The sequence below is a fragment of the Oryctolagus cuniculus genome, chromosome 21 (assembly GCF_051225735.1).
Source record: "Oryctolagus cuniculus isolate XC-2025 breed Fujian yellow rabbit chromosome 21, ASM5122573v1, whole genome shotgun sequence".
Lineage (NCBI taxonomy): Eukaryota > Metazoa > Chordata > Mammalia > Lagomorpha > Leporidae > Oryctolagus > Oryctolagus cuniculus.
In genome coordinates this window covers 28,913,849-28,929,855 of record NC_142887.1, presented here as the reverse complement: position 1 = coordinate 28,929,855, position 16,007 = coordinate 28,913,849, and the positions used below count along the sequence as shown (strand labels likewise).

The following is a 16,007-nucleotide window of genomic DNA, read 5'->3' as shown; positions in this document are numbered from 1 at the left end:
GCAATCTCTTTTTGATTTTAGGTTCCCCCCTCCACCTGGTGGGCGGGGCGTTGCTCGGCTGACAGCCCCAATCCTTGCGGGCTAGCCACTCCCCCATCTACAAGGAGAGAGGGAGAAATAACACAGCCACAGATCAGGAACTAAGGGGGAACCCAGGCCAGGGTCTGATTACGGACCCGGGGAAAGGTATTTTCTCCGTGATACCTATAACAGGAAGATTTGTAGCTGAATGGGACACCATCAATCAGCCAGGCTCCATCGACACCCATCACGAGCGATTATCAAGAGAGAGCCCCGTCGAGCAAAGGACCTGCCCAAGGTCACTCAGAGACTCCGAGGTAGTGCCACCAGAGCTCACGGGTCGCAGGTCCTGTCCTGGGCACGGAGGCGGCGAGACGGCGCTCCTACCCCGAACCTGCATCCGCGCCACCTCTCAGTGGACCCTCCCGCCTCCGTCCCACAGCCGAGGCCCGTGGACGCTCAGAGAGGGAGCGAGACTCGTCCAAGGTCACACAGCGCTGTGGGGAGGTGCCGGGGCCAATGCCCCCTCTCCATCAGGTACCCCGACACCCCCATTTCGCGGCGGGCAGCCCCACTCACCCCGCAGCTCCAGAACCCCTTCCCTGCCTCAGACCGGGGTCCCCAGGGTCGGACCCTCGCCTGGTCCCTCCTCACCCTGCCAGCGTCTCCTCCAGCCGCCCAGCCTATGGCCCCCACGACCCGTTCGGCTTCCGTCCCCCAGAGCACCCGGAGCCGGCAGGCCCGCCCCGGCCACCGAGCGCTCACCTGAGAACCCGCGCCGCGCAGGTGGCTCCGCCTCGGGGCCCCGCCCCCTCCCCGCCCCCGCTCGCCGGGCCGCTCTCGCTGGGCCTCCGCGTCGTCTCGGTGGCCGTGCCACTTCCTCATCCGGGGCTCGCGCCGGGGCGGGGCGGGGCGTGCGGCCTCTTGGCTTGGGCGGTGGATTTCCCGCTCCCGGGCCGGGCTGCCGCCTGCCTTGTGGGCGGAACGTCATCCAAAAAAATCCGTGCCCGAGAACCTCATTTCCGACTTCTTGGTCCCCCTAAACGAGGAAAACGGGCGTCTCTGCCCCGGGGTCTTCGTGTCCCTACCGACAAAAGATAGTGTTATTTGGATGAAAAAAAAAAAGTTTGAAAGTCATGCCGAGGATGGCGGCGGGGTGTTCAAAAAATTGGTGGAAAGTGCGTGGTGTGAAGAAACTTCGCACAAAATAAACATCTCTTAGCTTTCCCACGAGCTTCCTGGTCCTAGATACTGTATAGTGTTCCACAGACGGAGACGTTGAGAGGAAAAGACGGATGGACCGCGTCTTGCTGTCACACACGGGACTCAGCCTGACCCCCATCGTCTCCTCGATGGGAAAAAGCTGGGCTGGATGGCCTGACGCTGGCCAAGGGGCTTCCGACAAGTGGCCATCTCCTGCCGTCGGTGCCACCCGCTCTGGTCCACGCCACCGTTTTTTTGTTTGTTTGTTTGTTTTTGTTTTTGTTTTCTTGAAAGCACGAATGCTTTTCCTTTCCGGTTTGGGAGAAGTTGGTTAAATAATGTAACTATTGAATAATTATAAGCATTTTTTTTTAACCTCAAAGGAAATGAAATAATGCAGGCTCAGCTGCAACAGTTACAAAATCTTTGAGAGGGGAGAGAAAGTTAGATGTAGCAGACCCGCGAAGTTGCTACTTCCAGGAACAACACACCCAGATGCACCTGCTGTTCTCTGTCTTAACCAGCAGGGGTTTGCGGGGAAGCCTGCCCGGCTGCAAGGGGGAGCTAACTGGTTCTCCCAGGGCCAAGGAACCTGAGTGTTTCTAGAGAGGTCCAGAATCGGCGTCCTGTCTTAGAAATGCAGACAGTTCACTTTTTAAGTTGGCTGCTCATAACGAACGTTCAGTTCACGGCGTTGAGGGTTTCGGGTTTTTTGTTTGCTTGTTTGTTTTTTGGTTTAAATTCTCTAAAGCTGATCAGGGTGAGGGAGACCACAGCAGATACAGATAGGCCCTCCCCCGCTCCCAATCAGGACAGGTAATACATTTGCCTTGGTTGCCATCTGCACGGTGCCTAGCTCTGTGTCTTTGCACAAGACATTCCTCTCAGATTTCTGCCTTCTCAGATGGAAATAAGACATGTTCTGTCTCTGAAATGAAAAGAAGTGAGCCTGGGTATTGTGGCACAGCAAGTTAAGCCCACCACTTGGGGACACCTGTATCCCGTATCTGAGTGCTGGCTCGAGTCCTGGTTTCTCCATTTCTGACCCAATTTCCAGCTAGTGCACCTGGGAAAGCATCCGATAATGGCCCAAGTGCTTGGACCCCTGCCATCCATGTGGGAGACCTGGATGGAGTTTCTGGCTACTGACTTTGACCTGGCCCAGCTCTGGCTATTGCAGCCACTTGGGGAATGAACCAGTAGGTGGCTCATTCAACCCTGCCTGTCTCTCCAACTCTCCAACTCCAACTTTCAAATAAACAAACAAATACATCTTGTACAAAAGAATTGAAAGTACTGTGTAAGTATAGTGTATCATTGACCAAAAGCATGACATTCAGCAAACAATTGATTCTTCTCTAACTACTAGGGAATTCAACCATATAGGTAATTCTTTTGAACCCCAAGGAGCCTAGTGCCTAGCCTGAAGCTAGAAGCAAGGCTAGGACTAGGGTAAGGTCAGTGAGGCACTCGCCTTGGGGTACAAAATATTAAGGGAGCACCCAAAAAACACAGTAAGCAAAATAATGTAACATCTTAAATTTTTTTCTTAAGTTTTTTTTTTTTTTTTTAAGATTTAGTTATTTATTTGAAAGGTAGAGTTACAGAGAGAGGTCCTCCATCTGCTGGTTCACTTCCCCAAGGGCAACAACAGCCAGAGTTGAGCCAGGCTAAAACCAGGAGCCAGGAATTTCATCTGGGCCTCCCACATGGTTGCAGGGGTCCAAGTACTTGGACCATCTTCCACTGCCTTCCCGGTGCGTTAGCAGGGAGCTGGATCAGAAGTGGGGCAGCAGGATGCCAGCATATGGGGGGGGGCGACTTTAGTCATTGGACCCTTAACCTAATATTTCTTTCTCTTTTTTTATAGATTTTTGTTTTGCACAGGCAGAGTTAGTGAGAGACAGAGAGGAGAAAAGTCTTCCTTCCGTTAGTTCACCCCCCAAATGGCCGCTATGGCCAGCGTGCTGTGCCTATCCAAAGCCAGGAGCCAGGTGCTTCTTCCTAGTCTCCCATGCGGGTGCAGGGCCCAAGCACTTGGGCCATCCTCCACTGCACTCCCTGGCCACAGCAGAGAGCTGGCCTGGAAGAGGGGCAACCGGGACAGAATCCGGCACCCTGACTGGGACAAGAACCTGGTGTGCCGATGCCGCAGGCGGAGGATTAACCTAGTGAACCGCGTTGCCCACCAACCTAATATTTCTTTAAAGATCGAAGTTAACACAAAGAATCCATGGTGAACAAAATATGCCATTTTGAAATACGGAGAACAGTGATGGTGCTGTGCAGAGCTATGCTAGAGCCTGAGGCAAAGGCAAAACCAGTAAGCCTGGGTCTCTGGGTCCATTCTGTGGGCATGCAGTTCCCCAGCAAAGCACTCGAGGGTGAAAATGCCATACATTTAGAACATTTAGAAATGCTCTAAAATGAATTAGCTTATCCCAATTGCATCTGTGCATAGTAGAAAAACAATAGCCCGTATATAACTGTCCTATATGGGCTCATATAGGCTGTCGATGATAGGGTTGGTCTATGTGTTTGTATATCTCCACCCCAGCTAAAGCTGGGAAAAAAACCACTCACTCAGTCAAAATGCATGTTCACCGACTCCAAAATATCTTGATCATAGCAAAGAGAATTAAAATCTCTCTCTCCAAGCCTCTGGCTCTTGCCTTGTTGACAAGCACCAAGCAACGAGTTTCTATTTTTAACACAAGGCCAGTGTGATTTTGAGGCAAGTGGATTTTATTCCCTGGATCTCCTCAATTCCTTCCTGGGCAAACATATATTGAATGCCTATTTTTTAGGTGCTGCGCATAGAGCGATGAACAGAACAGACGATGAAAAAGTCGGTAAGGAGATAAAACAGCAATTTCAGCTAGTGTTCAAAGCTATGGAGAAATTCTAACAAGGCGATGTTACTGGAAGCAGGTGCGTCATTTAGATATCGTGGTCGGGGACCTAAAACCTTGATTCCAGGGATCTCTCTCCAGCTGCCGGAGTTGCAAATGCCCCCTATATAAAAGGTGGCGCGGACCACGGAGTAGCAGCAGATTTAGGAGTGTGTTCCCCTTTAAATTCCGAGCCCGAGGGGCGGGGTCGCGGGCGGCTGGGGGCGGGGAGGGGCTTCAGAGGGCGGGAGGTCCGGCGCGGGAAGAGCCGCCCTTTGGAGTGCGCGCGCGCCGTGCGGGGACGGGACTTACAGGAGTCCGCATGGCTGGCTCGGGCCCCGGATGAGGAAGTGCGGAGGGGGGTGGACGGGGAGGGCGGGGGGAAACCATAGAGACGAAGAGGCGGTAGCGGCCGGAGCGCCCTAGGGCTCCCTGGGCTCCGTAGCTCAGGTGGACTTGGCGGCGACGGGGCTGCAGCTGCAGAGGTCGAGCCGGCGGGGCAAGCACGGCCGCGGAGCAGGCCTCGGGGTAAGAGGCCGGGAACGGGAGAGCTTCGGGCGTAACCGCCCCGCCCCACTCCGCCCAGAGGGCACCCTCCGCCGGGTGGCGTTGGTTACAGGGGCGCCCGGGGGGCCCCCAGCCGTCTGCGGGCGCCGGAGGTGGAATGGAGTCTGCGCTGCGGGCGGCGGAGCGACCTAGAGAGAGGGAGGAGACCGGGCCCTGCGTCGCTAGGGGGAAAAACGGCTTCTACAAGTTATGGCTCCGACGGGGGAGAAGACTGCTCTTCAGCCGCTATCGGGCGGGGGACCCCCCAACTTCTCCCCTTGGGGGCAGGACGACGCCCGTTCTTCCTCTGCGCCTGTCGTGTGTCAGCAAAGGGAGACCCGTCCCGGGGAAGGTGCCCGAGGCGGGGGCGTACGGCATAAACCCCCCAGATGAGACCGGTACCCCGACTTTGGCCAGCGCCCCCCGTGTGTGAAGAGGGAGACTCAACTTTCCCGAAAGTGACAGAGGGGCTCTTGGAGAGACTAAGCCTTCCCTGCACTTATTTTTCCCCTTCGCCCCCGAGGTGGGGAGGTGGGGGGGATCCTGAATTTCTGGTGCTGTAAGTCGCCCCTCTCCCGCACCCCCCACCCCCACGTCGTGTCGCCTCGCTGCGCTTCTTCCCTTGCAGTCTCTCGGCTGCAGGCGTTCGGAGTGTGACCTTGGCTAATGGCTTAACTAATTTGGCTTCTGTTTTCTTAGCGTTGTCATGAGGGTTAGGGACGGTCTGTGTGCGTGCTGAGTACATAGTAAACATTAAGCAAGTTGTTACTGTTTCTTCATGTGCTTTAAAAAAAAAAAAAGCTACTGTCTTGCACAGAGACGAGTGGACCCCCCACCACCGTGTGCTTCCTCCAATCCCCTTCACAAGTGTTCCAAAAAAAACCAAAATTTTCTCCCCCGAGAGGAAGACTTTACCTCCTGCCTCGCAGGTGCAGGAAGGGACACTTGCCACAGTCCTCTTAGATCCTAGCATACTTTACTCCGTAAATTTACAAAGAGGGCCTCCCTGGGGTGGGGGGGTGAGGGGGGAGATTCCTCTTTGGGAGACCCTTCAGAGGGAGGGAGACTCATGCCTGAAGCCAGCCATTCCTTTGTCCACAGAAGCCATCAGTGCTGCTCCCTGACCAGTTAGAGATGTCCTCTCCCACTCCCTCGACTTGCTCTGGTGACCAAAAAAAAAAAAAAAAGGCTTCCTTGTGGTTGTGCACAGGCAGCCACTCCCCCACTCCCCCACTCCCACCCCTACCCTGCACCAGGGTGATTCCAACTTCTTGCTCTCCCAAGGAGAATAAGACTCTCCCTTGGAAGAACTCCACCTGTAAGTCTATGGGGTGGTGCGGACGGGCTCTCCTTTGAGAAGAGATGGAACTGCTTGCTGCAGGCAGCCTTTGTCAGCGGGCGTCGGGAGCCTTCGCAGTGTGAAGACAGAGGGATCCTTTTTCTGCAGGCTAATAAGGGGGGGAGAGGGAAGCCCGTGCTGGAGGCTTTAGAGACTTCCTGTGCCGTCTGCACGGAGGAGCTGGGCCCTCTGCAGGATGTGCACTTCCCCCGGCTCGCTTTCAGTTTGTCTTGAGATCTTGTTAAAACAGACTCTTCTTTCTGTGCCCCCCTCCAGAAGAGGCCCCATGGAATCCCCTCATGGAGAGTCTGACTGCAGCGTCTGAGTTTGGAAAAGCGGGCTCCTCACCCCAGGTGCAGGAGTGTTGTGGACTTGCGAGGGCCTGATCCTTATTGTGAGTATTTGTTCCTTGACACAAGTGTGGCAGTGCCCTTGGCTGTGGAATTAAAGGGAGGAGGGAGGCTTCAGACTTGGGATTATTGGGGCACATGGTTTTTTCTGTTTGGCTGTGTCCTTCCTTTGTTCCTGTTTGGGGTTTGTTTATCGTTTTTTTTTTTTTCCTTTTTCCTAAAAATTTTGTACCTCCAGAAAACTTTTATGTTGGGGAGTGCTTGAATGACTAACGTAAAAGTTGCCATTTTGTCAGCTTTGTAGTGTTAGAAAATGTATTCTGATGAGATCCCAGAGCTGCAGTGTTAATCCTTCACTCACTGGTGGGGTGGGTTTTTTTTTTTTTTCCTGTTTTTGTTTGGTGGGGTTGAAATTAACACTAGCAGATTACTGGAAGGCACACTAAAGAAAAGCTTCGCATCCCTTTTGTATGCAAAGTGTTCTTAAATTACCTCAAATGCCCCTGAGTACCCGCAGATTTGTTTGAGCTCAGAACCTTCACGTTGGGGTCTGTAGGTCTCCTTTGCTGAAACAAAGAGAAACAGAAAAAGCCATCCTTTGGAGTCTGGGGATTTTTAAGGGTGGCAGGAGATTATTTGGTTGAACTTGTTCATTTTACATGTGAAAAGCAAGTCCTGAGAAGTTCTCAGAACTTTCACTTAAACACAGCTGGAAGCCTTGCAGGTAGCAGGCTATGGACCCTGGTCTCTACAGGCCCTTGGAGCGCTTTTGCCTTTGAAAGAGAAAGATATAATTGTTCTTAACTCAAAAGAATTACTTTATTGGAATAAATAAATCATTTAACTGCATACTTGGCATAAACATGTCAGAAATAACTCCATTCCCTAAACAGTGTAAAAATGTGTTTGTGTCATGGTAAAAATGACAAGGCAGTAGCAGCTGGTAAGAGTTGTTCATAAATCCATGGCTTACTTTTGCTTATACCCCAAACTAAATAATTACCTGGTGGCCTCACCCAGTAGGTTGATCATAAGTCATTAGTAAGGATTATGCTGTAAATCCCTGTCCACAATTTATAAGCATGTGTTACTCTTGCACTTCAAATTTGTTTTAATGGGAAAACATTGGTGATTCAGGCAGAGAGCTGTTGGGAAAGATAGGATCAAATAAAAAAGGAAGACTGAGTGTGCTTACTAGTTTGTTGTTGTTGCTGCTGCTGGGAATTTGAATCTTGGGAGATAGTGGGGAAAAAGTGACAACATACAGAGGAATCACTGGTGATGACGTCATCCAAGGAAGCAGCATGTGGCTCTCATTTTTCCTACGTGCGTAAAGGATGGGGCATCAAAAAGCTTGTGGAAAACGGATAAGTTTATTTTGATGCAAAAACATTTTTTGAATTTTTAAAAAATTTTATTTATTTATTTGAGAGGTAGAGTTACAAACAGAAAGGTTTTCCTTTTACTGGTTCACTCTCCAGGTGGCCACGAGAGCCAGAGGTGGGTCCATCTGGAGCCAGGAGCTTCTTCCCACATGGTGCAGGGGCCTCAAGCGTTGGGGCCAATTCCACTGCTTTCCCAGGCCATAGCAGAGAGCTGGATCGGAAGTGGAGCAGTGGGATTCAAGCCAGTGCCCTTAGGGGATGCCGGTGCTGCAGATGGAGACTTAGCCCACTATGCCACAGCACCGGCCCCGATTTTTTTGGAATTCCATGTGTAGTTTTTTTTTTTTTTTTCATAATATGATGTTCCATGAACCTTTTGAAGATTCCTCATGTATTTTACCAAAATAAGAGTCCTGATGTTTTATTTAGTTTAAAATAAAATCCCAGGAAGTTTTCTGTGTAAAGATATATTTTTGCATCATCTTTTTTGATTGCTCCATTGCACTTAGGAATTTAGGGTTTCTTTTAAGATTTATTTATTTATTTGAAAGGCAGAGTTACAGAGAGGCAGAGGCAGAGAAGGTGGTCTTCCATCTGCTGGTTCACTCCCTAGATGGCTGCAGTGGCTGGAACTGTGCTGACCCAAAGCCAGGAGCCAGGAGCTTCTTCCAGGTCTTCCCACGGGGGTACAGGGGCCCAAGGAGTTGGGCCATCTTCTGCTTTCCCAGGCCACAGCAGAGAGCTGGATCAGAAGTGGAGCAGCCAGGACTGGAGCCAGTGCCCGTATGGGATGCTGGCACTGCAGGGGGCAGCTTTACCCACTATGCCACAGCACCAGCCCCAGGAATTTAGTTTTAAGGGATCTCAATGTGTGTGTGTGTGTGTGTGTGTGTGTGTGTGTGTTTAGACAGGCAGAGTGGACAGAGACAGAGAGAAAGGTCTTCCTTTTACCGTTGGTTCACCCTCCAATGGCCGATGTAGCCGGCGCACCATGCTGATCCGAAGCCAGGAGCCAGGTGCTTCCTCCTGGTCTCCCATGCGGGTGCAGGGCCCAAGCACTTGGGCCATCCTCCACTGCACTCCCGGGCCACAGCAGAGAGCTGGACTGGAAGAGGGGCAACCGGAACTAGAACCCGGTGTACGGGCGCCACAGGTGGAGGATTAGCCTGTTGAGCGCCGGCCTCAATGTGTCTTAAAATTGTGTTCTGTTACTTCAGTGTTGCAGTGTTTTGATAGAAAATAATTTTAATCTGCATCTAAATATCACTTCGCCTCTGAGGGTTCCAGCTGTTCTTGTTCAAGAACAGTCTTCAGCTGTTCTCACATTCTGCTCAGTAATGTGAGGACGCAGAATTGGACTAGGAGAAAAAGGGGGGAGTGTCTGTTTTCCTTCTACAGCCAATGTGCCTCAGTGTTTCATAGATTGGGAATTCTTAGAATTATGTCCAAACAAGAATGTCAAGAGATAACATAGCTGTAATGGTGTTGAGATGTTATCCTGTGATGACCAAAGCTTAAAATTCTGTTTTGCCCAATGCGAGTTGACAGCCTATATGCAGGCATAGGAAAGGTAGAAGCTCTGTTTTCTCTAAGGAAAAATTTGAACTGTTTTATGTGATTTACAATGTTGATGAAAGAGTAAAGACCTGTTTAGTAGACTTGTATTTGTGCATGATCTTGTGTGTGGAGAAGCATCTGGTAGGACTGGGGTGGAAAGCAGGGAGCGGTGTGACTAGAGACTTCGCAGAACCGAGTCCATAGACTGGAGTGCTAAGTGAGCCACGGGTGGAAGGTCAGATCTGCCTGTGTCTGGGGTGGTGATGGTTCTGCTGCTCCTGAGAGGGGCAGCAGGATCGAGTGGGCCTCTTATTCATCCTTGTTTGTCCAAGCTGTCCACATGTAGAGAGACTGAGTTATGGGAGTGTCACCTCTTGATTTGTAAATCAGCATTGAGAAGAAAGATCTGGGGCTCAGGTCATGCTCATTTCTCTTATAAAATTAACTTTATTAAGATATAATGGAGATATACCATACAGTTTGCTGATTTTTAAATTCTACAATTCTGAGTTTTTTAGTACAGTCACAGGGTTGTACAGGCATCACCAAGACCAAAAGTTTGAATGCTTTTATTATCCCACAAAGAACCTCTGAGCCGTTAGCTCCCATTCTCTGTTTCTCCAGTGCTCAGAGCCTTAGGCAGCCTCTGTTTTTCTGGAGAGATTGGCCTGTCTGTAGCATTCCATGGAAATGGGATCTTAAAATATGTGGTCTTCTGTGTCTGGGTTTTTCACTTAGCATAGTATTCTCAAGATTTGTCTGTGTTGTAACATGAGTGTTGGTAGCACATTCCTTTTAATGCTGAATAATGTCCCATTGTATGGCTGCACTGCATTTTGTTTATTCATTCATCAGTTAGTGGACATTTGGATTGTTCCCATTTTCTCTCTACTGTGAGTAGCGCTCCTAAGACCATTTGTGTACAAGTTCTGTGGGACATAATTTTATGTGCATAGCTACAAGTGGAAATGTGGGCCCTAGGGTGACTGTACCCTCAAGGGATGTTCTGAGTGGTGCTCATAACAGGGGTCGCAGGAGAAGGTGAGGTCATCAAGAAAATGAAGCCTGAAAGGAGAGGAGTCCAGGATTAACTGGCGCTCAGTGCCCGGCAGGGCAAGAAGACCCCAGGAGCAGAGGTGACAGACCCAAGAAGCCAGTCCACTGATAAGCTTATCTCGGCAGTATTGCCTGCACTTCGTTCTTCTAATCTGTACCAAGACCCGAGTTGTGTATGTTGTCGGGAAAGGGAAAATCGAGCACTTCCTACTTACTTTCGGCGTCTAAAAAGTGACTCGGTTGTCTCTGCTAACCCCGTCTCCCAGCAAGCACACCCAAGTGGCCTAAAATCTGAAATACCCCAAGAAATATCCATGAACGAGAAGAGAAAGGGGTCGACTCTCTGAAAGGAATCCATTTGTCTCAGCACTGTTTATGGAAAGCCCTGCTGTGTGGAGAGTCTCCTTCAGTTCTCGCTGTACTTGTGTACACAGCAGTTTATTTCTCTTTGCAAAATTGTTTGGATTCACTTTTTTTTTCTTTATCAGCTTCCCTGTGTTACCTGAACTTCATGGACCAGCGGTCTGCTATTCTGTGTTTTCTAGGGTTTAAGTTAGCAGTATAGCTTTATATTTTTTTACCTTCAGGGAGGGTCCCTTAAAACCCATCCTTTCTCCTGTCTCTTTCAGGGCCAGAAAAAGCATCTAGGATAAAAGCATGATGTATCTTACTTGGTTAAGCAATTTCTGCCTTAATCGGGTCAAAGTGAGTTTTGTTGGGGAAGTTGCATGTATTTTATAGACTAAAATTGAAGAATTACCAGCTAGGCAACCCTGGGCCTGAATATGTGTGTGTTGTGACTACTTTTATCATATAGTGTTATGAACTACTTAGATTCACAGAAAGTAAACATAACCAACATGTTGGAAGCCTCTGGATGTCTCCTCTCCTTTCACTCAAAGCACCATGTAATATTTTAGGCAGGGGCCTTTTAACCTCCTCAGGTGTGGCATGACGATCTATATTGGGAAGATGATAGCTGTCCTACTTAGCTCACAGGGCTATTGTGAGAATCCAAAGAGTGGTGTCTGTGAAAACACTTGGAAAAATCTCAAGATGCAAGAGAAAATTCAGGAAGGGTTCTGCTGAAGAGTTGGTTCAGTAGTGTTTTGTGCTAGCCTGGGTACTTTTTTTTTTTTTTTTTTTTTTTTTTAAAGATGTATTTATTTGAAAGGCAGAGATACAGAGAGAGAGAGATGTTCCATCTGCTGGTTCACTCCCCAGCCATGGCTGGGGCTGGGCCAGGCTGAAGCCAGGAACTTTATCTGGTGGGTGCAGGGGCCCAAGGACTTGGGCCATGTTCCACTGCTGTCCCAGACGCGTTAGCAGGGAGCTGGATTGGAAGTGGGGCAGCTGGGACTCGAACCAGTACCCATTTGGGATGCTAGCATATCTTCCTTTCAAAGGGAAAGTTAATGCGTTAGAGTCTTCTGAGTTCCTTGGTGTGGGTTCATTTTACAAATATTCATTGAGTTCAGCAGGGGAATAGAAGTGGACAAAAAGGGTAAGGTTCATGCCCTGAAAACAGTAGAAAACTGTTTTTCTTTTCTAGTTTATGGCAAGTGTGTATGGGTTAGGAATATCTTATTCTCAACCACAGTCACTTGCCCTTCAGATTTAAGTTAAAGTTATTCATAAGGCAATATGCATATTTGAATTGAGATTAGACCAATCAATGTCTCTTAAGTGTTAAGATATTGATTTTTCCACACATTCAGTATATTAATTTTTGGTGCCAGGCAATGCTGGCATTTGAAGTAGAACTTACTGTAGCTGGTTTGCACTGAGACAGCTTTCTGTTGCCCTGTCAAGGTTTTAAACTTTTATCCCTTTGATTTGTGTCAGGGTGAACCGTTTGATGTAAGACTTGACTCCATAATCTGCATCTGCCCCAATGCTGTCATCCGGAATAGAGACTCAGCCAGTTCCGCTTGATTCCTCCATGTCTGCCGTGGTACAGGAATTATACTCTGAACTCCCAGTAAGTGTCTCCAAAGAGCCTCATGCTGACTCTGAGCCGAGTGTGATTCCAGATAGGAAACCTGGAGCCCCAAGCTCTCTTGTGAGTCAGAGTAGGGCATTGCCCTTGGAGCTGCAGAGGACTCACGCGGAACGCTGTGGTGAAGAAACCTCTGAGAGCCTGGATCGTGGGGGTGCGCCTGGGAGGTGTGGGCTAGTGGACCCCACAGCAGGAGGTTCTCTGGCTTCTGGGATCTTGGATAGGAAAGAGAAAGCCAAGAGCATGGAGCTAACGGTCTTCAGAGCTGAAGGGGACCAGGCGGAAGGTAGAAGAGACCCCTGTGAGGGAGCGAAGGAAGAGCCTCGTCAGCATTGCGCAGCTGCTGAAGACAGGATCAGCCCGAGCCAGGTAAGGAACGAGGTCGTGACCCAGAGGAGCTGAGCAGCCTTCTCACGGTACCTTACAGGCGCTGGCGGGTGGCTGACGTGCACCCTTGAAACGCTTCCCGCAGAGTTGATGCTGATGGTAACTTGCTTTTGACGATCTTTTAAAACTTGAAGAAGGGAAGTACTTGTGTCGTGGAAAAGTGTCACTTCTCTGAGGCAGCTACTGTGGCTGGAATGTTGAGTCTGTTTGCAAAAGTCATGTCTTATCTCTACATCTGATGTTAAAAAATGGTGTGTACTCAATCAGTGTCAGAATTAGGGTCGCAGGGTGTATTACAGAGTAATACAGGGAGTCCGTTGACCCAGTTAGGGTCAACAATAGAGTGAATAGAAGGGACACACCGAGTGCTCTCAATATTTCAGGAGCTGGTCCTTAGCTTTGTTCATCCAGAAACTTCACTCTTTATTTTCAGTTTATCAGAGGTGATGGTCTCTAAAGAATTGACCCTTGCTAATCTACTTCATGAAAGGCTGAAGTATAAATCAGAATGTCAGCTCTTTTTATAAAAAAAAAAAAAATGTTTATTTATTTGTTTGAAAGGCAGTTACAGGCCGGCACCGCGGCTCACTAGGCTAATCCTCTGCCTTACGGCGCCGGCACACCGGGTTCTAGTCCCGGTTGGGGCGCCGGGTTCTGTCCCAGTTGCCCCTCTTCCAGGCCAGCTCTCTGCTGTGACCCGGGAGTGCAGTGGAGGATGGCCCAAGTCCTTGGGCCCTGCACCCCATGGGAGACCAGGAGAAGTACCTGGCTCCTGCCATCGGATCAGCGCAGTGCGCCAGCTGCAGCGCGCCGGCCACGGCGGCCATTGGAGGGTGAACCAATGGCAAAGGAAGACCTTTCTCTCTGTCTCTTTCTCTCACTATCCACTCTGCCTGTCAAAAAAAAAAAAAAAAAAAAAAAAAGGCAGTTACAGAGAGGGGGAGAGACAGAGATGTTCCATCTGTTGGTTATTGGCTAAAGCCAGAAGCTTGGATTTCCATCACAGTCTCCCACATGGGTGGCTGGGGCCTAGAACCTGGACCATCTTCCACTGCTTTTCCAGGCACACTATCAAGGAACTGGATCGGAAGTGGAGCAGCCAGGATTTGAACCGGGGCCCACATGGGGTGCCAATGTTGCAGGCAGTGGCTCAACCTGCTGTGCCACAGCGCCGACTTCAGAAAGTCCATTCTTCAGTTAATACACAATGAAAACTGGAATCATTACTTGGTAGGAATGGTCACACTGGCTGCTGAGTGTGTCTTTTCTCTGTAGACAAGTTTACATGGAAATTAAAATTGTTTTTGTAAGCTTGAAATTAAGAGGAGGAGGATTTCATTAGGTGAGAACTAATGGGAAGGAATCCATGATAACCTGAAGAACCCAAATCTTTGAGAGAATACACCTGCCAAGTGGGCCTAAACGCTTAATTCCTTCTTTGGATGGTGCCCTAGGCCAAGTGTCAGTGAACTTTATCTGTGACAGGCCCTGTGGTCTGTGTTTTGTAGATCTGCAGTCTCTTTTGGAACTACTCAGCTCTACTGCTGTTGCTTAGAAGCAGCCTTAACAGTATGTTAACGAGTGTGGTTGTATCCCAGCAAAACTATTAGCACAGGCTGTTACGGGTATGCAGGCTGTAGTTTGCTGACCCCTTTTTTAGACCCAGTAATATTTTCATGTTCTCTGGGTTAGACTTCATACTACATCTGATAATGCATTATTTCTTTATACAGATTACAGTTAATTGTTATTAGAAGCACCATATGTTGACTGTAACCAGGAGTGAAGCAATAGTAGTTAAACATGGTATCAGAGATTACTCTGTGATGATGTACCTTTAAAAACATGAATAGGGATCCACGTCCCAGCACAGCAGTTTTAGTCAACACTTACCCCAGGATACCATATTGGAGTGCTTCGCTGAGTCTCTGCTGCTCTGCCTCCAGTCCCTGCCGATGCTCCTGGGAAAGCTGAGCGTGATGGCTGAGTTCTTGAGCACCTGCTACCCGCATGGGAGACTTGGGTGGAATAGCTGGCTCCTGGCTTTGGCTTGGCCAGCTTCTGGATGCTGTGGCCATTTAGGCAGTAAATTAGTGGATGGCGCTTACCATTCTCTTTTTCCCACTCCATGTTTTTCCTTCCCTGCTCTCCCACTCCTTGTTTTTCTGTTGCTCTGCCTTTCAGCAAATAAATAAATAAATAGATAGATAAATAAATCTTATATATAGTAAAACATATGACATAAAAGATTTAGGATCCAGAAAGTTCTTTGTTATTTTTGATTTGGTGGGCTGAGTCAAACAAGAAAAGTTTTTATTTTGTTTATTTATTTATATTCTTAAAATTTATATTTTATTTTAATTATTAAAAAGATTTATTTATTTATTTGAAAAGTAGAGTTACACAGAGAGAGGAGTGGCAGAGAGAGAGAGAGAGAGGTCTTCCATCCGATGGTTCACTCCCCAACTGGCCGCAACAGCTGGAGCTGCGCCGATCCGAAGCCAGGAGCCAGGAGCTTCTTCCTGGTCTCCCTTGCGAGTGCAGGGGCCCAAGGACTTGGGCCATCTCCTACTGCTTTCCCAGGCCATAGCAGAGCTGGATTGGAAGTGGAGCAGCCAAGTCTTGAACCGGCACCCATATGCTGGCACTTCAGGCCAGGGTATTAACCCGCTGCACCACAGCACCGGCCCCAAGAAAAGTTTTTCGATGTCATATTTGAAACTTTTTTTTTTTTTGACAGGCAGAGTGGACAGTGAGAGACAGAGACAAAGAAAAAGGTCTTCCTTTTGCCGTTGGTTCACCCTTCAATGGCCGCTGCGGCCAGTGCGCTGTGGCCAGCGCACTGCGCTGATCCAAAGGCAGGAGCCAGGTGCTTCTCCTGGTCTCCCATGGGGTGCAGGGCCCAAGCACTTGGGCCATCCTCCACTGCACTCCCGGGCCACAGCAGAGAGCTGGCCTGGAAGAGGGGCAACCGGGACAGAATCCAGCGCCCCGACCGGGACTAGAACCCGGTGTGCTGGCGCCGCAGGCAGAGGATTAGCCTATTGAGCTGCGGCGGCGGCCACATATTTGAAACATTTAAAAAGTAAATGTGATATATGCATTACAAAATATAATACACATGTATGTATGTATATAAATATATGCATGTGTTTGTGCTTAGCGCATGATGTAAAAGTACAAGATAACCATCTCCCTGTTTTCTTTTTAGTCTTTTTTTTAAAAAGATTTATTTTATTTGAAAGTCAGAGTTACAGAGAGGTAGAGACAGAG

At 49.0% G+C, this 16,007-nt stretch overlaps 2 protein-coding genes across 17 annotated transcripts in view; one reads left to right on the top strand and one right to left on the bottom strand.

Annotated features, from left to right (window-relative positions):
• Positions 1-921, bottom strand: part of DEPDC5 (DEP domain containing 5, GATOR1 subcomplex subunit) — a 151,952-nt gene extending 151,031 nt beyond the window's left edge. For 8 of the 10 annotated variants that reach the window (XM_051826696.3, XM_051826701.3, XM_051826700.3 and 5 more), the window contains exon 1: positions 787-921. The gene's annotated coding sequence lies outside the window, so the exon portion shown is untranslated. Of the gene's footprint in view, positions 1-600 lie in introns of all 10 variants that reach the window. The other 2 variants (XM_089323423.1, XM_089323424.1) reach the window with 2 other exon arrangements.
• A 3,543-nt stretch (positions 922-4,464) lies between these two features.
• PRR14L (proline rich 14 like) overlaps positions 4,465-16,007 on the top strand; it is a 75,905-nt gene continuing 64,362 nt past the window's right edge. For 2 of the 7 annotated variants that reach the window (XM_008272160.5, XM_089323421.1), the window contains exons 1-3: positions 4,480-4,643; positions 6,277-6,394; positions 12,194-12,716. In XM_008272160.5, coding sequence (XP_008270382.4) covers positions 12,243-12,716 — 474 coding nt within the window. In that variant the 5' untranslated portion in view covers positions 4,480-4,643; positions 6,277-6,394; positions 12,194-12,242. Of the gene's footprint in view, positions 4,644-6,276; positions 6,395-12,193; positions 12,717-16,007 lie in introns of those variants that run through there. The other 5 variants (XM_008272161.5, XM_070065848.2, XM_008272162.5 and 2 more) reach the window with 5 other exon arrangements.